Source organism: Pristis pectinata, chromosome 15, assembly GCF_009764475.1.
Source record: "Pristis pectinata isolate sPriPec2 chromosome 15, sPriPec2.1.pri, whole genome shotgun sequence".
NCBI classification, from domain to species: Eukaryota; Metazoa; Chordata; class Chondrichthyes; order Rhinopristiformes; family Pristidae; genus Pristis; species Pristis pectinata.
Genome location: NC_067419.1, coordinates 18862834 through 18889315, shown reverse-complemented (window position 1 = coordinate 18889315; position 26482 = coordinate 18862834). Strand labels below are relative to the sequence as shown.

General features: G+C 39.1%; 1 protein-coding gene across 1 annotated transcript in view; it reads right to left on the bottom strand.

The window, feature by feature from the left end:
* Positions 1–26482, bottom strand: part of LOC127578581 (adiponectin receptor protein 2-like) — a 59345-nt gene that overhangs the window by 6500 nt on the left and 26363 nt on the right. The window contains exons 3-5 of the mRNA XM_052030729.1: positions 12421–12534; positions 5538–5709; positions 1753–1939 (exon numbers count right to left, since the gene is read on the bottom strand). Of these exons, the coding sequence (XP_051886689.1) occupies positions 1753–1939; positions 5538–5709; positions 12421–12534 (473 nt within the window). The remainder of the gene's footprint in view (positions 1–1752; positions 1940–5537; positions 5710–12420; positions 12535–26482) is intronic.

The following is a 26482-nucleotide window of genomic DNA, read 5'->3' as shown; positions in this document are numbered from 1 at the left end:
ATTTCAGATTTCTAACATCTACAGTTTTTTTAATTTTCATTCACAAACTAAAGAATTTGTTTCACAGTGAATAATGGAAAGGAATTGTATATACCTGGTTGAACATGATATTTAACAAAAACTTGAAAAAGGCATACTTCATATGAAAAATTATACACCAGCTGGGCAAAACCAAGTTACTAGTGGCATGCACCTACCTTAAAATCCTGGACAAAGGGGATAAAAATTCTTTAAAATAATAATCATTCGACTTTTCTTTAGTTCACAATTCATAACAATACAATGGCATTGAACATTCACATCTCAGGGAAAGGCTTTTGCCAATCAAGACTAGCTCTGAGGAACTAATCCAGACCTAATCCATTCTTCTGCTCTCTCCATACAATCTCCGATGTTTGAGATATCTATCCTCCAAACTATATAAAGCACAATGATCTGGGCCTCAAATACTCAAAGGGCTCCAGTTATGTATTAATAAAACAAAAATAAATCAAAATTTAACTAGCTGAAGATCTGACCATAGACTTTTGCGAGAAGTTTATGTACTTTGCATTTAAATGTAGCTGTTTAAGTTTCTACTGCCCATTTCTAATAAGGATCAATAGACAGTTCAGACGTTTTCAAATATAGGCTAACACAAAGGGCTATCAAATCATCTCAATATGAAAGCACTGTTAAAAACCAAAATAAAATACATCATAGGGTTGGAAAAGACAGTTTGCCCATGCTTTATTCCACCTCTTTGTCCTACACTTTGTTGTAATTATTTGGGACCAAAATTCTGCAGTTATGACTAAATCAACTACCTTGTAGCTCCTGGTACCTACAAAAATTAAGGCTGGGAGATTAGCTAAAACCATTTAAATGTTTGTCAAGATCATCCAAAAACTATTGACTTTACAGCTAAAACGGATTCTGATGGCTCAATAAACTAGCACTTGATGAATGCAGATAGCCCACCATTATCAATCAAGAAGAAAAAAAATCACACAATGGATCTCTGGGATACAGCTACCTCCAATTAAAAATACAAATCAAGGTAGAAAGATGTATAAAATATAAAAAAAATTAATGGCACAAATCATTCAACAGAGTTTTACCATCTATCGCTCTAATGCCCAAGGAATAATTTAAGCTGCAATTAAATATGAAGACCCCAGCCAGTAAAACTTACCCGAATCATTTTCTGAGGGGAAAAAATGCAGCAGTAGCAGCAAAGAACTGGAACAAGTTTTATTTTTGGGCAAGGTCTTTAGATCAACACTATTCTAAATACATCTCAGTCATATAGTTAAAATAGTGAAAAATGTAACTAAAATTTATTGGGCTTGTACACCCAATTATTGGATTTCTACAAGCAGCATTTTCATACCAGGCAACACAAATTCTTCAAAGCTAATATTGTAGTACTTCATTGAAAGAACACAAACACAATTCCTCAGCATTATTGATGACAGGGTATTATTCAGGAATGTCAAATTTCTACTGCCAAAATGCTATTTCTATTGCCAAAATCAAATGCAGACTGTGGTGATCAGTATCCAAGTGATGATTGTTTAAGAGAAAACTCAAATCATTGTGGAAGTTGTGATTTTTGAAACAGATGTTGAGATGACAAGGTTAATTTAGGTAAACAAAAATGGTCAACAGGGTCATAATATATAGATTAAACCACATTCTAAATGGTAAATTAAAATCAATAACAGGTTATCAGTTTACTTTAAAGTTCTCATTTTACAAATGGTTACTTACTTGGAAAATACACGTGAAACATTTTCTGAATGGCAGTAGAATGTATGAAACAACCAAGAGAAACACAGGCAGAGAATGGCCCCAAGGAAGAATGCCCCAAATACAACTTTCTCTTGCACTGGGGCCACAAATGATATGTTCGGCCTGAACATGTAGAAAATTCCAAGACCCAAGAAGAAAAGACAACCTAAAAAAAATGCATATATACAACAAGCTTAAGTAATGGTTAACACCCAGAAATAAACAAGGAATAGCCTTTTTTTTCTATTCAATGCAAGTATTATTACAGGTAAAGCGGACAAACTTTAGGCCTGGATTAGTACATGGAACTACGATGTTGTAACCATTACAGTGACTTGGTTGAGGGAAGGGTAGGACTGGCAGCTTAACGTTCCAGGGTTCAGATGTTTCAGACACGATAGAGAGGGGTGTAAAAGAGGTGGAGGAGTTGCACTATTGATCAGAGAGAATGTCACAATAGCACTTAGAGAAGACATCTTGGAGGGCTCATCCAATGAGGCAATATGAATAAAGATTAGGAATAAGGAAGGGGCAATAACTATGATGAAGGCCTCCCAATAGCCAGCCGGAGATAGAGGAACAGATATGTGGGCAGCTTATGGAAAGATGTAATGACAACAAGGTAGTTGTAGTGGGAGACTTTAATTTCTCCAGTACTGACCTGGACTCCCCAAGTGCCAGAGGTTTAGATGGGGCAGAATTTGTTAGTTGCATCCAGGAGGGTTTCTTGACACTGTATGTAGATAATTCAACCAGGGAAGGGGCCATACTAGACCTTGTATTGTGAAATGAGCCTGGCTATGTGATCAGAGTTTCAGTGGGAGAGCACTTTGAGAACAGTGATCATAACTCCACAAGTTTTCAGATAGTTATGGATGAGGACAAGACTGGACCTCAGGAGAAAGGTGCTAAATTGTGGATAGCTAAATTGCAACAGTATAAGCAGGAGATGGGGAGAGTAGATTAGAAAAAGCTGTTATTAGGCAAGTCCACCACTGACGTGCTGGTCAAAATTCAGGACCAAAGTGTTCCTGTGAGAAAGACATACAAGAATAGCAAGGTTTGGGAACCTTGGATGTCGAGTAATGTTGCAAATTTAGTCAAAAAAAAGGAAGCAAATGTAGGAATATAAAAGAAGTAGGAGAGAAGTAAACAGGGAATTGGGGGCTAAAAGGGGTCATGAAATGTCCCCGGCAAGTAGAATTAAAGAGAATCCAAAGGTATTTTATACATTAAAAGCAAGATAGTAACTGGTGAAAGGGTAGGACCACTCAAGGACAAAGGAGGAAATTTATGCCTGGAGCCAGAGGAAGTAGGCAAGGTACTAAATGAATACTTTGCATTGGTATTCACCAAGGTGGAGGACCTGGAGGATTGCGAGATGAGGGGAGAATATACTAATATTCTAGGGCTCGTTGATCTCAAGAAAGAGGTGGTGTTCGGGGCCTTGAAGAACATCAAGGTGAATAAGTCCCCAGAGTCTGATGGGTTCCATCCCAGGTAATTGAGAGAGGCAAGAGAGGAAATTGCTGAGGCCTTGAGAGAGATCTTTGTATCTTCAATAGCCACAGGGGAGGCCAAGTGAATAGCTAACGTTGTTCCTTTGTTTAAGGGCAATAGAGACAAACCTGGAAGTTGTAGGCTGGTGAGCCTTACATCAGTGGTGGGGAAATTACTGAACATTCTTAGGGATAGGACCTACTCACATCTGGAAAAGCAGAGGGATTAGGGAAAGTCAGCATAGGTTTGTGCAGGCAGGTCACATCTTACAAACTTGATTGAGTTTTTTTTTGAGGAGCTGACGAAGATGATAGATGAAGGTAGGGCAGTTGGTGTTGTATAGATGAACTTTAGTAAAGCTTTCAACAAGGTCCATCATGGTAGGATGATCTAGAAGATTAAGGCATAGGAAATCATGGAGACTTATCTGATTGGATTCAAAAACGGCTTAGCTGTAGAAGATGGAGGGTAGTGGTGGAGGGGCATTATTCAGACTGGAGGTCTGTGACCAGTGGTGTTCCGCAGGGATCAGTGCTGGGACCTCGTTTATGAGTTTGTTTATGAGTCTATATATTTGGACAAACAGTGTATATGGGCTGATTAGCAAGTTTGCAGACACACAAAAATTTGGCAGACTTGTAGATAGTGAGGAAGATTGTCAAAGGATTCAGCAGGATATAGACCAGTTGGAAATGCAGGCAGGAAAATGGCAGATGGGATTAATTTTCCAACAAGTACAAGGTGATGCATTTTGGGAACATAAGGGTGGAAGATATACAGTATATGGTAGGGCACTAAGGAATGTTGATGGACAGAAGGACATGGTGTTCAAGTCCCTGGTTCCTTGAATGTGGTAACACAGGTAGATAGGATGGTGAAGAAGGCGCATGGCATGCTTGCCTTTATAGGTTGAAGAATAGAATATAAAAGTTGGGATGTTATGTTGTAAATTTACAAAACACTGGTTAAGTGTCACTTGGAGTATTGTGTGCAGTTCTGATTGCCACATTATAGGAAGGATGTGGTTGTGCTGGAAAGAGTGCAGAGGAGATTCACCAGGATGCTGCCTGGATTGGAGGACTTTAGTTATGGGATGGGCTTGTTTTCCCTGGAGGGAAGGAAGCCACGGGGTGACCTGATATACAAGGTTATGAGAGGCATAGATAGGGTAGATAGTCAGAAATTTTTTTGCCATCATAGGGGTATGAAAAATGAGAGTGCTTAGGCTTAAGATGAGAAAGAGTTTTTAAGGGGATTTGAAGGGAAAGTTTTTTTTTACACAGAGAGTGGTTGACATCTGGAACTCGCTGCCAGAAGTAATGGTGGAATCAGATACAATCACTATATTTAGACAGGCACTTAGAAGGCCAGGCAGAGAAGGATACAGACCTAATGCAGGCAAATGGAATCAGTGTAGATGGGCAAAAAGGCCACCAAAGACACATATGACTCAACTCCAGTACTATGCTAGATGCATAAAATCTTTGGTTATTAACTGCAGATATGCACAATGGCACAGCTGGTAAAGCTGCTGCCTCACAGCACCAGAGACCTGGGTTCAACCCTGACTTTGACTGCTGCCTGTTGGTATTTGCATATTCTCCGTGATTGCATGGTTTCCCTAAGTGGCCTGGACACCTCCCACATCCCAAAGGCATGCGGATTGGTAAGTTAATTGGCCACTATAAATTGCCCCTAGTGTGTACGTGATTAGTAGAATGTGGGGGGGAGTTGATGTGAATGTGGGAGAATAAATGAGATTAGTGTAAACATGTGGTTGATGATCTGTGTGGACTTGGTGGGCCAAATGGACTGTTTCCACGCTGTACCGCTCCATGACCCTCAAGGTGAAATCTTCAAAAATTTTACATACTAGAATGCTCAGTTTTCACTAACTGTGCAGTCCAATAAATATCACTGTCAAAAATTGAGAAGATGCAGTGTTCCCCGGGCCATCAATTAAGTCAAGTAGTTACTTATTGAATTGCATTTCTCTGCGCACCCACCAATCAATTTTACAAGCTTTAATATTGTAATATAAATTTTCCATGCCACAAATTAATAGGTCGTCACATTTGAACATCTTTTACAAATGCCAGTGGTTAAGTCATACTTGAAACACACACGTACACTGCCAATTCATTTACCAAACTGGAAAAACCTGCAATAAATTCTGTCAAAATCATTAGATTTTGCTGCCTCAAAGGTGACGCGCCAGTGGTTAGCAGATTATGCAAAGTCAAGTGCTTTCCTGTATACCATACCTATGAGATGTGTCCAAATGTTCAAGGTTTCTGTATGAATCCTAAAGATGCTTCTTAAGCAAGCACGAAAAGATGGCATTGGTGGCCTGTGACCATGCAGGAGGTAGTCATTATCCTTCAGCCAATCAGGCAGCACATCATGGGGAATGACCCGCCATCGCCCTTCCCATACCTGTAATAAGTACAACTTTAATAGACACCAGAATACTTCTAATTTCTCACTGGGATTATGCAAAGAATATTTCAACTAAACAGGTTATAGAACCTGCCTGATTTCCAATTCACTGAAATAAAACAAATGAAAATTCAGGATATGAGTTTCAATTGCAAGGTTAGAAATTACCTCCATACACTTAAAAAAAAGTTTTCCACCTGCTGTGTCTACTAATTAATACCAAAAGAAAATCATTAGTCAAACAGACCAATCGTAATTCAAAACAGATTGGGAAAAAATGGCTACCATCTTATCATCAATGAAACTATAGCATTTTCTGTAAAGATATTTGCACAAAGTACATATATCTAAAATATTTTTATATGCTTAGTAGTTATATTGTGGGAGGTTGGAAGCTCTTTTCCTCCTGTTTATTTAGAAGTGTACACATTTCAAGATTCTAAGAATGAGAGCAGTTGTTCCAGTTTTGGATTCCTGCCTCTAATAGCAAAGTGAACTACATAATGGAATTTTATGTGGTAATCAATGGAAGGTAATATGTTACAACACAATTGGTCCTAGGGGAAAAAAATGGCAGATCTCAAGACAGAAGTCACTACACCCTGATGGAATGCAATCTAGATCATTGATAGTGAATAGCAGGGTCAATTTTTCAATTCTTCTTAAATTTGCAACATATAGCAACCTGATGATTACTGATGATTTGGAAATGAGTCAGTTAATCAACTTTGAGTGCAGAAGGGCAGAATAATCTGTAAGGTCAAGTCTATAAACAAAACACCAGCAGGAGTTTAAGTTTGGAGGAATCTTGGCATTGAACTACATTCGACAGGAGTGTTTTCCACAATTATTTTGTGTGGAGTAAGCAGAGTTTTATTCTTCAATAAGCTTTGTGCTCATGATACTTATTCTTTCAATGTGGACAGAATTAATGGTGGGAAAACATTTGTGTCATACATAGGCCAGATCCACAGTTCATCCAAGAATGAAACTTGTGTATTTTCAGGGGGAGGAAGGGGGCGAGGTAATTGTTTCCATGTTTTTGGATTTGTGGGTGAAATGGTTATTAACAGTGAAGCCTTGGGGACGTATTAAATTTATGCCCCCAAGAACTCGCAAGGCACATCAACATCACTGTACTCAGCATGATAAGACATACAAACGAGGGCTACTTGAGGGAAGAAGGTGGCAGCCAAACCTTCTGTAAGGGAAAAGGTAAATAACAGGCAAGTAGATGGTGTTGGATTTGCATCAAGGACTCGGTGAATCGGCCAATCAAGCTTCCCATTGGTATCAATAACCTCATGACCTTTCATATTCACTATCACCTTTGAGTAGATATTCAATGCTTCAATGGCTCAGGCTGAAGAATACATCTACACTAACCTTGACATAATGTTATCATTCATTCCAAATACGACCACCCCCACCCCACGAGAAATAGACAAATCCATTTAGACTTCGACACAAGTTAACTGAGACTCTTGCAGAGATAATTGCAAGACAAATTCCAATGGTATTTCCCATTCAAACAACCTTGTGATCACAAACATAATCTTTAGATAAACCAACAAATACAAAATAACTTTAGCAACTCCCTCGTTTAGAACAATGGACTCTTTCAGACTTGGTCAATGCGAGAAGAGAGGATCTAAGATGTTCAAGCCATGAGACAAGCTGACAACTGCTCGGCTGACCACAGTTGGGTAAGATATGCACATCCATTGGGATTACACCAAAACACAGAAAGGAGCCTGAATCACACACATTACAAGGCAACATCGAAAGAATTTGCATGAAGTGAATTTCTAAGCATACCTGTGGCACAACCATACAAGAAACACAAACTGCATCTAACCTATCAAGCCCTTTGAGAATTTTGTAGATACAACAGAATTAAGCATCAAAGGATCAGAAAGCAGAGAAATGCAAATGTGAAATAAAAACAGAAAGCAGTAGAAATAGCAGATCAAGCAGCATCTGTGGAGAGAAAAACTAAGCTAACATCTCAGGATGATGATCAGCTGAAATACTGAAAGAAGGTGGAGAAATACTGACAAACACCACTTACTGCTCCTTAAGCTCTGGCACACTGAAGAAATCCCTGCTGACTTATGCAACGCTAACATAATTGTTTTTTTTAAAAGTGAGTTAGGCCCGGTAAGATCTTTGCGAGAATATTACTAAATTACCTTCTCCCTCTTACAGAGCAAGTATTTCCATAGCCTCAGTGTCAAGAATATTACCTGGAGTATACATAATCTTCATCAATTTAACTGAAGCCGTCAACTCTGTCCAATACCCAAACAAACTTAACAGCATGCAAGAGTCCTCCACAACCAGATGATTCCTTCTGCTTGGACAGTGGCTCTACTTCTAAACTGTTCACCATCCAAACTCATAATAAAACAGGGTTGTGCAGAGGGACCTATCCACTCTCAGTTTTAGCAGCTATTAAACTGTTAATCGACAGGCATTAGCATGCATTATTAGACTGACTTCAACCTCTCTTGAACCCATGCTGAAACTAAATAACATCAAGCTCCAGCACACAAATGGAAGTGTTATAGATGCACACTCAAAGGAGGGCCTACAGTTCTTAACTCTTTCCCTGAAGTTGATAATAACCTTGTACTAATCATTAACATAGGCAAAACATTCTATCCATTAGCCTTCTCCCCAGTCAATCAGACATGGCAACGGTGAACTGGAAAATGAGGAACACTTTGCCTACTTTGGTATGCAATCATCAGAGAGCAACCATCAATGTTAAGCCTAGAATTCCAACACAAGCACTTTCTTCAGAAGATCCTCAACACAAACTGGAAGGATCATCATACTCATGGAAACCACCATCTTCCATGTTGAAACCCTCAATATCTAGCATCAATTAGAGGCGAAGCAGATACCATATGCTTACCAAAAACATTGGTATACACCAACTTGCCAATGGAGAAAGGAAATGAGAAGGCCAAAAGATTCACCCTCAAATACTCCCTCAGACAAGCATTAAGAGATGCAGTTGCAACATCACACACCTGGAAGCAGTAGCCCAAAGGAAGGCAAAATCATGTCAGAGAAGGAGAAGCATCTCACACTATTTGCAGACAGGTACCCAAAAATGGATAGATAACCATCTCAGCACTGTCACGTAAAACTGCCTTTTAATACTTGTAACTTCTGCCAATGTGCTTGCAGCTCAAAGATCAGACTTCAGATACCCGTGCAACTTTAAAAACTGCAAGAGACAATACCCAATCCCAACGGATAGCTGATGATGATATAGTTTCTGTATTTTACCTCCGTTCTGTGCTGAGTTGTGGAAATATTTTCCTATCATATTGCAACCTACCCTTACTCTCCACTTTTGAAAAGACCTTGCTACGTTTATGATCACTTCCACATGACCATTTATGGCACCAACTCAAATTGTTTGCAGAACTGTTCCAACACTAAACTTTCACACATTATTGTAAGTGTACTTAGTCAAGTTAGGTTTGTTTAACAATTTGGTTTTCAATTTCACTATAATCATCACTCGGAGAATTAACTTTCTTAAGAGCTATCCCCAAATTTGTTATGCACTTATTTGTCAGTGTAGATTAGAACTTTATATAATATTTACAACTTTCTACTTCCTGTACAAGGAACTTTTTCTTCTCTGCCATCTCTGTTTGCCATCTACATAAACAATTCAAACAGCTCAGTATTAGGCCATTCATGGTTTCATTTACTTATGGACCCAATATCAGGAATGCTTCAATTAAAGAAATACACCCTGAAGTCCCCTAAATTTCTTACATTACAGGTGACCACCAACTATTCTGTGTCATAGCAGTACTAAATTTAACAGCTACACCTGCCTCAAGGTACTGTTAAATTAGGTGGTATAATTTAGAGTAACCACTTCTCGACAAATTCAAAATTCCCATCTTGTATCAGATCACATGTTCTGAATCTATGATGGAGTTAAAATTACTACAGCTTCTAATCTGAATAACATTTTGAACACAGGGTGTATAAATTTACACTCTACTTCCACTTAGTTGCATTGCTGTAACACGGTTAAGTAATGAAAAATAAAATTCAAGGTTACAATCCATTTTAGTTAATAAAACTTTGACTACACTCATTCGTATTACATTATCTAGAAAGAAAAGTCTACAGAAAGTTTTGTGAAAGGTATAATCTGCCTTTAGGCCTTCTCTCTCTCCCTCTACCACCTCCCCCCTTTCCATGCCCTATTACTTTGATCAGGATGACATTGCCAAGTTCTACAATGAGCATTACTTGGATGCTGAGATAGTGGTGCATTTCTTTGAATTTTGAACATCAGTTCCCTCCGTGTACCGTGACAGTACTATGTCTATTTCCTAGTGATCCCAAAGCAAGTGCAATTATTAATGAACACTTGCATGGTGCATAAAAGAGAAAAACTAACTCAGCACTTACTAGTTTAGTTATAAAATCAAAATACATAAATAAAGAAAACAAATTCCAATAGGAGTTTATTAAATTTTAGACATGTTATATCATGCAACCCAAAAACTTTTCTACTGAACAGTATTAATCTTGTAGGATATAAAATCCTTTTTGGTAAATTTTAATTTCTGCAAGATGTATGTGCATGAGCAGTAATAATCATATTTAACTTTGGTACTGGAAATTAATTTATTTTGCTGTAATTGTGGGGTGAATTTGACACCATAGCAGTTCAAGGAGAAAAAACTGACACCATCGCTAGGTTGACTGCAAGCCTAAAGACAAAACGTTTCACTAAGTATACCATTTGCCCATCAGATTAGAACATTTAAGAATGCATCAACTTGCAAATGGTACTTAAAAGCACAAATTACACTTCATATTAAAGGACCTATTGGATACACATTAATTTGTGGACAACCATAAACCACTTCATAAGAACAGTTTAGTCTTGCGTTGTCACTTGCAATTTTATTAAAACTTGCAATCAGACTAGTTACTGCAATCGCAATGACTATTTACGAAAAAGGACTGTACATGCAAATAAGAAAACAGAAAATTCAGTTCGTATTTGGAAATAAACCACTGAACAACAGCAGCCCATTCCTCCATTACCTATCCCAAATATTACTTTACCTTACATGTAATGGATACATTTTGTTTTGTTACACATGCATTCTGGTCTGAGAGCAGTTTGGGACAGATTGAAACATTTTATTTCAGATAAATGCATACAAAATTTGATTAGCTGCTGCATAGTTGAACAACTAATCGAAAAATAACCTCCAGTTTAAGAAAGGTTTGATGTACTGCCAAAGCTAGCATTTAATACCTAACACACGACCGTCAAGTATACAGTGGTATGCTGCCTTCCTGAACCTCTGCAGTCCACGTGGTTTAAGGTCCTCTCAAAATGCTGTTAAGTGGAGAGTTCCAGGATTTTGACCCGGCAATGGTAAAAGTAACAAGATGATGTAATCCCAAGCTTTACCTCTGTACCTGCTGCCTTTGTTTTTCCATGTGGTAGAGGCCAGGGGAGTGGGAACAACAGTTAAAGCTAAAGTATGTTACTGCAGTGCCCTTTGTACTGAGCATGCCAGCAGCCAAATCTGCTAGTGGTGAAGGCAGTGGTGAACCATGGGGAGCCAATCAAACCATAGAACAATACAGCACAATACAGGCCCTTCAGCCCACCATGTTGTGCCGACCTTTAAACCACTCCTAAGACTAACTAACCCCTTCCTCCAACATATCCCCCTATTTTAAATTCCTCCATATGCTTATCTAACAATCTCTTGATCTTGACCAACGTATCAGCCTCCTCCACCACCCCAGGCAGCGCATTCCATGCACCAACCACTCTCTGGGTGAAAAGCCTCCCTCTGATATCTCCCTTGAACTTCCCACCCATTACCTTAGAGCCATGCCCTCTTGTATTGAGCATTGGTGCCCTGGGAAAGGGGGGCTGGCTGTCCACTCTATCTATTCCTCTTAATATTTTGTATACCTCTATCATGTCTCCCCTCATCCTCCTTCTCTCCAATGAGTAAAGCCCTAGCTCCCTTAGTCTCTCCTCATAATCCATAGTCTAGCAGTGTTATCTTGGGTTCTGCACTGAACCAGGTCAACAGACAGTACTGGATACATGATGGAAAGGCTTTGAGGGAGAAAAGAGATGAGGCACAACTACAGAATGCTCAGGATCACCTGGTACTGGAGAAACAATATCCATGCAGCCAGTCTCATTAGTTTCTGGTTAAAAGTGACTCCTCCTCAAGACAATGATGGTGAGGGATTAAGCAATGGCAATTCATGGAATATCAAGGTGGGTAGGTGGTCAGGTTCTTGTTGAAAATAAAAACAATACATGGACTGGATTCAGGAGTGCTGAAAATATTAAGACCAACTCCACATTTTCACTGATGTTAAATTGTAGCAGACTGCTTATAAATTATGAGCTAATCAATACCTGTAAATTGCACCAAAACAAAATTTCAACTTACGTAAAATTATTTTTTCTATAAAGTTCTACAGTAACATGATCTGAAACAGAACTAGAAATCTCTCATTAAGCTGAAAATTAATTTAAATTTACATTATACTCGAGATATTAATAAAAATAATATTATACTGTAATGATTGTTTTTGCTATTTAAAAAGCAATTTTTAAAAAACTTTTCATCTGCCAGTTATTTTTTCAGAAAGGTAATTTTTACTTAGATTTACCTTGTGGACAAACTCTTCCATCTTTTCCATGGCATGATGGGCCTGTAGAAGTGGTGCAATGCTCATGAATCCTTCTTCTTCAACAGTTTCTGTTTCTTCAGTTTCTGTGTAGTTCTAAAAGGCAAAGCATACTTTTAAAATACTAGTTTTTAGCCAGTTCATATGGAAATATATTAAAATCTCTGGACTGTTTATAGCATATTAGATAAAACAGAATTTCCTCAACACCTTCAAGGTCTCTGAATTATACCAAAAATTCACAATGAGTGTTCTATTTGTTGTTTTGCTTCTATCTTTTATTTGTTTGGTGTAAAGAAATTAAGATCACATGTTCCAATTGTGGATTCAAGACAAGACATTAATAGCAACATATAGGATATTGTTTACAGGAAAGTGGTTGCAGCAAGTAGCATGTATTATCAACAAGCTTGCAAAATTGACAAGACCATAGGCAATCTCTGGGTTAAGTAAGCATTCCTTCCCTGAGAACTATCCGTAAGCCAATTTCTCCACAAGTCAGAAATGTTAGTTTTTGATAGTAACCCATATCATAAGAACATAAGAAATAGGAGCAGGAGTAGACCATCCAGCCTGTTGAACCTGCTCCGCCATTCAATAAGATCATGGCTGATCTGGCCGTGGACTCAGATCCATCTACCTGCCTTTTCCCCATAACCCTCACTTCCCCTACTATGCAAAAATCTATGTCTTAAATATAGTTAATGAGGTAGCCTCCACTGCTACATATCGTATCGCTCTACATACACTTGCTGTATTTCTTTCATTTCATGAAATAATCAGCCTAACACTATGCATAATTAAACTAAATATATACTATAACTAGTCATTTATGAATAACATGAAACATTTTATTATTACTACTAGTTTGAAAAATGCTTTAAAAATGTATGGAAGAATTTGCGTAAAGTCAGATTTCCATTAGTCAGGTCATTCATAACCCGGGGAGCCCTTGTAGTTGTATTTAATAATCAAGTTTACATTAGATGCCCACCTTAAACAATAGCTTGAATTCAACAGTTTCAAATGTACAGCAGCAAGCCTCTAATTTTCACAATTTAAAAGGACTGTATGTACGCGCACGCCATTTTCTACACTTTTAAAATAAAATTTTTTCCATATCTCCTATTTGCAATAATGTTAATACTGGTGTAGTCATGTACTGAATTAGTAAGCAGAGGCAGATAGAGAATTTAAATTAAGCAAATAAAGCTGGAATAAATGCCAGAATAATTAAGGGTTACCGTAAAACTACCAGCTTGTTCTATCAACACTTAGTTTACCAACATCCTTCTGGTAAGGATATATGCCACCCTTAACTGTTCTGACTTACTTCTGACAACATATGAAACTCTTAACTGCTTGCGCTCTGAACACTTCAAGAAGGCAGAAGTGGATAATGAATAGCAGCTTTGCCAGTGATGTCCGCATCTCATGAATGAATAGAATAAGATGGAAAATCTACTGTATTAGGATGTTAATTTAAATTTATTTTCTCATTTAAAAAAATCTCATTGGTTCAAAAACTCTCACCATGGAAACTCTAAGGGCTTATGCAAGGCCAAAACAATACAGACGACTGCTTGAGCAATGTCCCTTTGTGGGAGTGCTGCAGGCAATGCAGTACAGAAACTGGCTTTCCTATCAGACCTGTTGCTAAAGATTTGATTCATGGCTAATTATTCATAAATACATACCCTAGAACCTAGAAAAATATACTGGACCAAAAATAGTTTCCAGCCAATGAGATAGTTTGGCTAAAGCTCTTTTGTTCATTCAAAGCAGAGTCACAAGACTTGCAAATAAAAATATGAACAGTTGTCACACAGTAAAATATTTATAAAATTGCTTTAAGTATTTGACATCAAAGAGTCACATTCAAGCTCAAGGCTGCATGTTACTGAATCATGTTCTAAACTACTTAAAATTGCATTTTATTCAATACAGCAAATGATACTGTAGCAATCTGTTTGGGCCACCTCTATGGCAATGTATCAAATATTTGAGCCACCTTTATAGCAATGTACAGATGTGCATCTATTTTCAATTATATTGTCTCTTTTATAGTGCAAGAAACACCAGCAGAAAAAGTGTGTAATGCAACAATACCATACACATCAATAAAACTTAACTTGAGGTACAAAATTAGGGTGCAGCTTTGATGTTAACACACTACTGGGGATATTATTATTAAGCTCTTTGGGAATTGATAGATCGGTGTAACTAGAGTCTATGAAAAACGTAGACGATGGAAAAGCTCTGTCAGGCCTCTAACCTGCTCTTCTCACATCATTAATGTGAATAGTCCATATGAATTTCCAGCCTAACCATCTAACAATGACTCTCTCTTACTCAGAGCTTCTATGGCATGAATATTAGTTGACACTTATCTGTCCATGACTTAACGTTGTCTAGGTCCAGCTGCTTGCACTCTGATCTTATTTTTAAAAAAAGCCATTAATGTAACAGTTGAAGATGGGTACAGGAACATGCCCCAAGGAACTCTTGCAGTGATCACGAACCTCGAAAAATCATAACCACTTTCCTCTGTGTGATTCCAACCACCAAGACGTTCTCTCCTCAACAGTCGTGATTTCAGTTTTTCCCGGATTCCATAACTGTCCCTATGGTCAAAAGTTGTCTTGATTTCAAGTCCTATGCTCAGTCAGGTTGACATCTTTAGGAGCTGCTCCCGCATATTTCATTTCTCGAATGCAACAGGAGCTAACCTACTCATTGTGGTAGAAAACTACAAAATCTAATTACTTCTGAATGGTTATTGACTCCCCCTATTGTACCTCCTATCTTAATTTGCTTTATTCCACAGCAGGCTAAAAAGGCAGAGAGCAGCATTTATGATCACTTTCATTTTGACAAATGACAGTGATTTACTTGTTCACTACATTTGGCACTCTCTTTTACACTGGGGAAACCAAACTCAGATTAAACAACTATCTTTGTGGAACATCTCCGTTCAGTCCATTTTAATTCTCCATCCCATTTTGACCTTTGTGCCTATGGCCTCCTACACCATTCCAATTCCAATGCAGTGAATTGTCAGAGCATTTTGTTTTCACTTATGGCCCCAACTTTTATTCTTGCCAATAAGTACAAAGCAATTACTAATGAATTTATCACCTTAAGTGAAAGATCCCAAACTTTGAATACCCAAAAACAAGGGTCTTTTCACTCAAATTTTCAGTGGAATGTAAATTCTGCTAATAGGAAGAAGCAGAACACAATAACAAGTATCTGGTTCACTAATGTCCCTTGGGAATAATTCTGCCATCCGTAACAGATCTGGCCTATATGCAACTCTCAATCCACCTTGTATGATTGACCCTTAGGTGTTCTCTGAAACAGCCAAGCAAGCATCACTACATTCAGATAGAGAAACAATGGAACCACATAAACCACCTGGCATCAACCTAGGTATTTGGACACAGCAAAGTTGTCCCAGCCCATTTAACCTTGCAAATGCTTGTCACAAACATTTGGGGACTAGTTCTAAATTGGGAGGGCTGTGCCACAGACCTGTCAATCAACAGCCTGAAATATGATATTCACAGAATTGTATCTCAACAGACAATGTATCAGATATCCTCATTACAATCCCTCAGTAATGTCATCTCACAGGCAGAAAAGATGGCCAGAGATGGAGCACAGTGGTATACCAGTAGAAAGGAGTAGCCCTTGCAGTCTCAATATTGGCTCCAGACCCCATGAATTCTCACAGCATCAAGAATGAGCAGAGAAAGTTCTTCCCGCTTAGCACCTACAATCCTCCCTCAGATGAATCAATGTTGAGCAACACTTGCAACTAGCATTGCATTTATACTGGGTGGGAGACTTTAATGTCAAACACCAAGCATGCTTGGTAGCATCACCATTGAGTGTGTCCTGAAGGGCTGCATTTACAGGAGGGAGTGAGGGAAGTAACAAGAAAGATTAATCTACCTGTGGCATATTCATCTATCCAAGATAAAATTGGTAGAACTGACCCCCGTACTGTCTCCACAAGGACCAAGTCCAATCTAGATCTAGAGGACATCCTCCATCATACTGTTTGGCACTACATTGCCCCATCCACTACCCTAAAAATCCATACCCTCTACTACAAGTAAGTAACATCCACAAAATGCACTGCATTTAATCGCCCAGGCTACTCAAACAACAAATCCAAAACCTGCTACCTCTACTACCAAGAAAGAGAGCAGCACGCTCATAGGGATACCATCACTGGCAAGCTTCCCTTCACTCGCATGCTGTAAATTTCTACAAGTCTAACCTAAACCTTCTGCCCCTTCCCATATTATTTAGCTCAAGGCTTTACCTACAACTCTTGCTATTCTGTATGCCAGAAGAGTAGTCTCAGCCTGAGCCAGTGAATCCTGTCCTGCTTTCCCCAGTACAGATGCCATAGTGACCAGAGTATTAAGACTTCTGGCAAGCATTTTATACTGAATAAGTTACAATACAAGCTGTGTGCTATTGTTGAATCAGTTGATAGTATCCCGTTATTTCAATTAATCAAGGGCTATGTTCATTCATCTTGAAGAAAGTATCTTGTGCAAAAATTCATCCTTAATACCTATACAGAATAACTAAGGTGATGTAAATACTTACAAATCTGAGATACATTCAAGAGACAAAAGATTAGACGTTTGTTGTTACCTCATTACTTTTTTGACTATGACATGAATACCTTTGTCTCAGAAATGTCAAAAGAAAGCATTATTGAAAGGCCAGTGTAAAGCAGCATTTAGAAATCTTGCTTAAACGTTGTCAATTCAAATTTTTGCACTTTGTTGATGACATTTTGAACAGAAGGGGACTGGTATGTCACTACCCACCTCAGCAGCCTCCAATGCACCATTTATTATTATGAAAGTGACAACAATAATAAACCAATTCCAAAACCAAAAGTAATTCCAGAATGACATCTTGTGATCACTCCAAATTACCAATTAATTTGGTTTTGTATGAGAAGTTTCAATGTACAGTGGCATGCAAAAATTTGGGCACCCCTGGTCAAAATTTCTGTTACTGTGAATAGCTAAGCCAGTAAAAGATGACATGATTTCCAAAAGGCATGAAGTTAAAGATGACACATTTCTTTAATATTTTAAGCAAGATTACTTTTTTACTTCCATCTTTTACAGTTTCAAAATAACAAATAAGGAAAAGGGCCCGAAGCAAAAGTTTGGGCACCCTGCATGGTCAATACTTAGTAACACCCCCTTTGGCAAGTATCACAGTTTGTGAATGCTTGCTGTAACCAGCTAAGAGTCTTTCAATTCTTGTTTGGGGGATTTTCACCCATTCTTCCTTGCAAAAGGCTTCTAGTTCTGTGAGATTCTTGGGCCGTCTTGCATGCACTGCTCTTTTGAGGTCTATCCACAGATTTTCGATGATTTTTAGGTCGGGGGACTGTGAGGGCCATGGCAAAACCTTCAGCTTGTGCCTCTTGAGGTAGTCCGTTGTGGATTTTGAGGTGTGTTTAGGATCGTTATCCTGTTGTAGAAGCCATCCTCTTTTCATCTTCAGCTTTTTTACAGATGGTGTGATGTTTGCTTCCAGAATTTGTTGGTGTTTAATTGAATTCATTCTTCCCTCTACCAGTGAAATGTTCCCCGTGCCACTGGCTGCGACACAAGCCCAAAGCATGACTGATCCACCCCTGTGCTTAACAGTTGGAGAGGTGTTCTTTTCATGAAATTCTGCACCCTTTTTTCTCCAAACATACCTTTGCTCATTGCGGCAAAAAGTTCTATTTTAACTTCATCAGTCCATAGGACTTGTTTCCAAAATTCATCAGGCTTGTTTAGATGTTCCTTTGCAAATTTCTGACGCTGAATTTTGTGGTGAGGACGCAGGAAAGGTTTTCTTCTGATGACTCTTCCACGAAGGTCATATTTGTGCAGGTGTCACTGCACAGTAGAACAGTGCACCACCACTCCAGAGTCTGCTAAATCTTCCTGAAGGTCTTTTGCAGTCAAACGGGGGTTTTGATTTGCCTTTCTAGCAATCCTACGAGCAGTTCTCTCAGGAAGTTTTCTTGGTCTTCCAGACCTCAACTTGACCTCCACCTTTCCTGTTAACTGCCGTTTCTTAATTACATTACGAACTGAGGAAACAGCTACCTGAAAACGCTTTGCTATCTTCTTATAGCCTTCTCCTGCTTTGTGGGCATCATTTATTTTAATTTTCAGAGTGCTAGGCAGCTGCTTAGAGGAGCCCATGGCTGCTGATTGTTGGGACAAGGTTTGAGGAGTCAGGGTATTTATAAAGCTTTGAAATTTGCATCACCTGGCCTTTCCTAACGATGACTGTGAACAAGCCATAGCCCTAACAAGCTAATGAAGATCTGAGACCTTGGTAAAAGTTAACTGAGAGCTCAAATCTCTTGGGGTGCCCAAACTTTTGCATGGTGCTCCTTACCTTTTTTCACTCTAAAATTGTACAAAACAAAAATAATACACTAATCTTGCTTAAAATGTTGAAAAGAATGTTTCATCTTTAACTTTATGACTTTTGGAGATCAGTTCATCTTCTACTCACTTAACTATTCACAGTAACAGAAATTTTGACCAGGGGTGCCCAAACTTTTGCATGCCACTGTATATAGTTACAACTGAGTGGATGAAGTTATAGTATTTAATCAGGCTTCTAGAGACCAAATAACAAATTCCATGCATGTATATTGGTAGAAAAGAAAACGTGTCCAAGTGTGAGGAAATGTTTTTCTTTTGGAAATAATCATAACAGAACTGCATTATATAACCACATAACAATTTGGATATTTTCTGCTCTGTTGCAGGTCAATTCAAAAAGCTGAGGCATTTTTAGAATATGGAACAGTACAGCACAGGAACAGACCCTACAGCCCACGATGTTGTGCTGAACTAATTAAACTAGTAATTAAATGCCTAACTAAACTAATCCCTTCTGCCTACACAATATCCATATCTCTCCATTCTCTGCACATTCATGTGCCAATCTAAGAGCCTCTTTAAACATCTCTATGTGTTTGCTTCCACCACCATCCCTTTTGCAGGACATTCCAGGAACCCATCACAGTGTAAAAATAACTTGCCCCACACATCTCCTTTGAACTTACCCCTCTCACTTTAAATGCATGCCCTCTATTATTAGATATTTCAACCCCAGGGAAAACTTACTAGCTGTCTACTCTATCTATGCCTCTCATAATCCTCTAGCAGGTCTCCCCTCAGCCTCCCCTGCGCCAGAGAAAACAACCCAAATTTGTCCAACCTCTCCTTATAGCACATGACTGCTAATCCAGGCAGCATCGTGGTAAATCTCTTCTGCACCCCTCCAAAACCTCCACATCCTTCTTATAATGGAGCGACCAGAGCTGAATGCAATACTGCAGATGCGGCCTAATTAGAGTTTATAAAGCTGCAACTTCCCAACTCTTGAACTCAATGCCTCGACTAATAAAGGCAAGCATTCCATATGCCTTCTTTACCACCCTATCAATCCATGCAGCTACTTTCTTGGACTTGGACTCCAAGATTCCTCTGTACATCAACACAGTTAAAGTCTCGCCATTAACAGCGTACGGTCCCATTACATTTGATCTTCCAAAGCACAACACTTCACATTTGGCCAGATTAAACTCCATCTGCCATTCCTCCGCTCATATCAGCAACTCATCTATATCCAACTGTATCCTTTGGCAATCTTCTGCACTGTCCACACTCTACCGATCTTTCTGTCATTGGTATTGGTTTATTATTGTCACTTGTACCGAGGTACAGTGAAAAGCTTGTCTTACAAACCGATTGTACAGATCAATTCATTAAACAGTGCAGTTACATTGAGTTAGTACAGAGTGCGTTGATGTAGTACAGGTAAAAAACAATAACAGTACAGAGTAAAGTGTCACAGCTACAGAGAAAGTGCAGTGCAATGAGGCGCAAGGTCACAAGGTGGTAGATCGTGAGGTCATAGTCCATCTCACTGTATAAGGGAACCGTTCAATAATCTTATCACAGTGGGGTAGAAGCTGTCCTTGTCTGGTGGTACGTGCCCTCAGGCTCCTGTATCTTCTACCTGATGGAAGAGGAGAGAAGAGAGAATGCCCCAGGTGGGTGGGGTCTTTGATTATGCTGGCTGCTACACAAAGACAACGAGAGGTAAAGACAGAGTCCAAGGAGGGGAGGTTGGTGTCCGTGATGCGCTGGCCTGTGTCCACAACTCTCTGCAGCTTCTTGCGGTCCTGGGCAGAGCAGTTGCCGTACCAAGCGGTGATGCATCCAGATAGGATGCTTTCTATGGTGCATCAGTAAAAGTTGGTGAGAGTCAAAGGGGACAAACAAAATTTCTTTAGCCTCCTGAGGAAGTAGAGGCACCGGTGAGCTTTCTTGGCCATGGCATCTATGTGGCATCATTTGTGAACTTACTAACCCACCCATCTACATTTTCATCCGGGTCATTTATATATATATCACAAACAGCAGAGGTCCCAGTACGGATCCCTGCGGAACACCACTGGTCAGGGACATCCAGCCAGAACAAGTCCCATCGATCACTGCCCTCTGTCTTCTATGGGCAAGCCAATTCTGAATCCAAAGGGTCAAGCCACTGTTGATCCCATGATTTTAATCTTCTGGATGAACCTACCATAACAGACCTAATCAAACACCTTACTAAAATCCACATAGACAACATCCACAGCTCTATCTTCATCAATCACCTTTGTCAACTTCTCGAAAAACTAAATCAAGTTAGTAAGACACGACTTGTCCTGCACAAAGCCATGCTGACTGTCCCTAATTAGGCCATGGTTTTCCAATTGTTCATAAATCCTATCCCCAAGAATCGTCTCCAATAGCTTCCCTACCACTGATGTGAGACTCACTGGTCTATAGTTTCCAGGATTATCCCCATTTCCCTTCTTGAATAATGGAACATCAGCTTCTCACCAGTCCTCCTGGACCTTGCCTGTGGCTAGAGAGCACACGAAGATCTAGGTCAAGGCCCCAGCAATCTCATCTTTTGCCCCTCTCAATAACCTGGGGTATATCCCATCAGGCCCTGGGGACTTATCCACCTTAAGAGACACAACACTACCTTCTTATTTCAAAATGCCCTAGCATATTAGCGCGCTCTACACTGATCTCCCTATCCTCCGTGTCCTTCTCGTTGGTAAATACTGATGCAATGTACTCGTTTCGGACCTCTCCCACATCCTCCACTTCCAAGCACATGTTCTCTCCTTTATCCTTCAGTGGTCCTATCCTCTCCCTAGTTATCCTCTTGCTCTTGATGTACGTACAGAATGCCTTATGATTCTCTTTAATCCTACTTGCCAAGGACTTTTCATGGCCCCTCCTGGCTCTCCTAATTCCCTCGAGTTCTTTTCTAGCTTCTTTATAATCCTCAAGGGCTCTGTTTGATTTTAGCTTCCTAAACTTTACATTCACTTCCTTTTTCTTCTTGACTAAATTCACCAGCTGTCTCAACATCCAAGGTTCCCTTACCTTGCCAGCCTTGTCCTTCCTTCTTACTGGAGCATACCTGTCCTGTACTCTGTGCAGTTGGTCTTTAAACACCATCCACATGTCAGATATGGACTAACCCAAAAACAGCTGTTCCCAATTAACTCTCCCTAGTTCCTGCCCAATACTCTTGTAATTTGCCCTGCTCCAATTTAATACTCTCCCGCAAGGTCCATACTTAACCTAATTTATAGCTATCTTAAACCTTAAGGAGTTTTGGTCACTGTTCCCCAACTGTTCTCCCACTGAAAGGTCAGTTACCTGGCCAGGCTTATTTCCCAACACCAGATCCACTAACATATAACATGCTCCCACATCAACAGAATTATTAACTTCTCCTCACCCATTGTTTTGCTGCTGCAATTATTAGTTCAGAACAACACAGGAATAAAAACCAGTAAGGTTGTTCAATAAGCTTCAATTCAAAGACAGTCATATTTCAGAATTTATGCAATGTATACCACATTCAAGTGAAGTAGATGAAATACTGGTTGCAATATTTCAAAGAAGGTAACTTGTTAATTTGTGGGTACTGAAACTCTGACAGTGTTAAGTTCTTTTGTGGATAGTATAGTCATCATACCATGACCTCCTTCAGTCAAATTTATTTTGTGTTAGAAACTAGGACATTAAATACACCAACATTAAATCCTGCAAAAGTGTCTCAATCTCAGCTTTGTTAGGTCCATTTACACAGTATTAACATTTGAAAATCTTAGAGCTCAATTTGGCTTCCTTGACTTCAATTATGAAGCTGCTCTTGAATATGTAGGAGGCAAATTAAATAAACTGATTATAAAACTTATGGCATCACAAGCAGATCGTTCCTATTTTGATTAGAAGTGTCAGTTTTACCTCTAAAGAGCAAAGTTCACACAACTCATAGCAATACAGTTATATAAGTAACTAGACAAATAAAATTTGATCCACTATTTTATAAGGCTAAGTGCCAGAAACAAACTATGTTAATATGTTTAAAATTTTAAAAGTGGCCAAACAACGACTGACAAAAGTGGACATTGCACTTTATTTAACCTCCAAGCAGAAGTTGAAATAGCAGAAATTAGTAATTATCAACTGATATGGAAGCAATTAAGTGAAAAAGTAGAATAATTTAACTGAGAAAATAGTGCACTCTAGTTTTTAAAAACAAAAAAAAAATGCATGTTATATGTACACCATCTTACCATACAAATGTCCCAGAGAGCCTCACATATTTTGTTTTGACTCCATGACAAAGAGTAACTATATTAACAAATCTGGCAAATTTGGATAAAGCAAGGTTCCACAAATAGCAATGAGATGAATGATCAACTAATTTAATTTCAGCAGCATTCGTTGGGGAAAGTAAATGACAGAAAAGACACAAGAACACTAACCTTCCTCAAATAACATCATGGATTTCACCTGCTTGAATCGCCACAACAGGCAGAGAGAATCTTAAAAATTAATGTAAAGGATAGCACCTCCCACAATGCAAAAGCTAATACTACCCCAGAATGTCAGCCTTGATCAGGGAGTTTTATAGCTAATCAACTATTACCTTTGCTGTAGGCCTCTTCACATGAACTGCCCAATTTATTCTGACGTTTTAGCCTTTTCTCCTTTGGTAATTTGTCCTTCAACTATATGAACAACTACCATTTGAAAGTTACAATTGAAATGGTTTTCAACCCCTTTTCAGGCAGTTTCAGATCTCAGCAACGCTGTATTTTTTCCATCAATAATGCTAACTTCATTATCACTGGTTGCCAAAGCCTGGTCAAAGGAAAAGTTTCTTCCTACTTGCTCCAGCAAAACCTGTCATTATTTTACGTACTTCTATGGGGTGTCTTCTTATCAGACAACACCACCTTCTCCAATCACTCCACGTAACAGAAATACACAATATTTCAGCTGTGGTCAAACAAGTGACTTCAAGGAATGTTTTCAAAACTATCATACCCCCACTGACTTCTGGGATTTCCTGCCCCATGATGGCTCCAAGTGAAGCAGCAGCATTCAGGATGGCACTGAAAACGATGGTATCTGGAGCAAAAAGCGGCATGAATGGCCAAAGGAGTGTGCCATCTCCCAAACTATCCAACTATACCTCCAAGTACTTCATACCCTCACAGAATCTGCGGGTGCCACAGTGACCTCAGAACATACAGAACTAAAATGCAAGCACATCATTCTCAATCCCAAAAGACAGCTGAGGAATCACCACCAGAACTTAACATAAATTACATCACCAAAGGACTGCCCAATCCCATTACCCTTACATCAGTCAGTACATTAAGTACAGTTCTCTAAACACTATCTCTCAAAAGCAGACCCAACATTTGTTAATTTCGTCCTATTTTGCAGCTGTCTCCCACACATATTTCATGAGTTAAAAATACAAATCAGAAAAATTCTGAAATTTACAGAATAAACCCTTTACTATAATGCAATTAGCATCTATAGTCCAAAACCACTGCTTCCCAGAATTCATAGAATTGTACAACATGGAAACAGGCCATTTGGTCCAACTCATCCATGCCAACCAGTCAGCACACTTCTGTTAATCCCATTGCCCAGCACCTGGTCCATAGGCCCCGATGCCTAAGCAATTAAAGTACTCATCTAGACACTTCCTAAATGCTGTCAGTGACTCAGCTTCAACCATTCTCTCAGGCAGTGCATTCTAGATACTTATCACTCTCTGGGTGAAGGTGTTCCCCCTCATATCCCCTTTAAATCTGTTGCTCTAAACCCATGTCCTCTCGTCTTATCTACCTCTGATGTGGGGAAAAGCTTCCTGCAGTCTACTATCTATACCCTTCAATTTTATATACATCAATCACATCCCCTCTTAACCTCTGCTTCTCCAGGCAGAACAGACCTAGCTTTTCCGGTCTCTCCTCTCAACCAAACTGCTCCATCCCAGGCAACATTTTGGTGAATCTCCGCTGCACTGTTTCCGGTGCTATCATATCCTTCCTTTACCTTGGTGACCAGAACTGCACAGTGCTCCTGCTGAGGTTTGACAAAGTTTTATAAAGTTGGAGCATAACCATCCTACTTCCATATTTAATGCCCCAACTAATGAAGGCCAGTATCCCATATACCTTCCTATCCACTTTATTACCTGCATAGCCACCTTCAAGGACCTATGCACATACTCCAGGATCCCTTTACTCCTCCATACTCCATAAGACCCTATGATTCATGGTGTATGTCCTAACCTCAATAGTGCTCTCAATAATGCATCACCTCACTTTTATCTGAATTAAACTCCATCTGCCATTTTTCAGCCCATTTCACCAACACATCAGTATTTCTCTTGTGTTTAAGACTGCAATCAATAACTCTGCCAATCTTTGTGTGGTCCATAAACTTACTGATATTGACTCTCACATCTACATCCAATTTATTCACGTATATTATAAACAGCAAGGGTCCCAGCATCAATCCTTGTGGGACATCACAAGTCAAAGGCATCCAAGCACAAAAACAACTCCCTACCATCATCCACTATCTCCCATTGCCAAGGCAATTTTGGATCCAGTTTGCCAACTTACCCAGGATTCCATGGGCCCTAACCTTTTGAATCAGTGGGACCTTGTCAATGGCTTTACTAAAGTCCATGTAAATCACATCTGTCATGCCCTAATCAATACATTTTGTTGCCTCTTCAATTTATTCAATCAAATTGGTCAGACAGGATCTGCCCTTGACAAAGCTATGTTGGTCATCTCTGATTATTCCCTGCCTTTCCAAGTGATCATTAATCATCTCCCTCAGAATTTTTTCCAGCATCTTCTCTGTCACTGATGTTAGGGCTTACAAGTCTATAGTTACCAGTTACATTCTCACATTGCTAAAAATTGTCCTCTTGACATTGTTCAAGTTTCCTATCCCCTTGTCTTCGTTGCTATGGTCTTATTCTCCCCCTGCACAATGGTAGATAAACCATGCAAGGAGATCAGTCCTAATACTAGTGAGGCACAACTCTTATCAAAACTTGCTAATCCTGGAAAGAGGTCTAGATCCATCGACAAGAGTACTGTCAATTTAGTTAAACAGAATTTCAAATTCTACACCAAGGACTGCAATATCTAGACGTCTGAATCTTCTAAAATAAAATTCATACTTCAGAATTTTGATGCAAGTAGGGGTGGAAGGGGAACAGCAGATGACATTTTCAAACTCAGAAGAAATGCTCAATCTTACTTTTCACCCACATTTCATTCAGATCAAATAAAATTACTGCTTCAGCAAGATAGATATTAAATGAAAGAATGATCAACATTCTACATTTTCTTGAACATCAATCCAAATCTCTAGTTTATTCTCCTACATGTGAGCCATATCATCAGAACTGAAATATGTATTAGATTGAATGTGGAGATGAGAACCTTGAAGAGCACCGCAACATTTTGACACAATTTAGTCTTTTATCCCCACCAAATTTTGCGCCAAAAGAATCCATACATAATTAAAATGGAAGAATAACCTGAGCAATATTTTCCATCTTTGCAAATATACGCCAG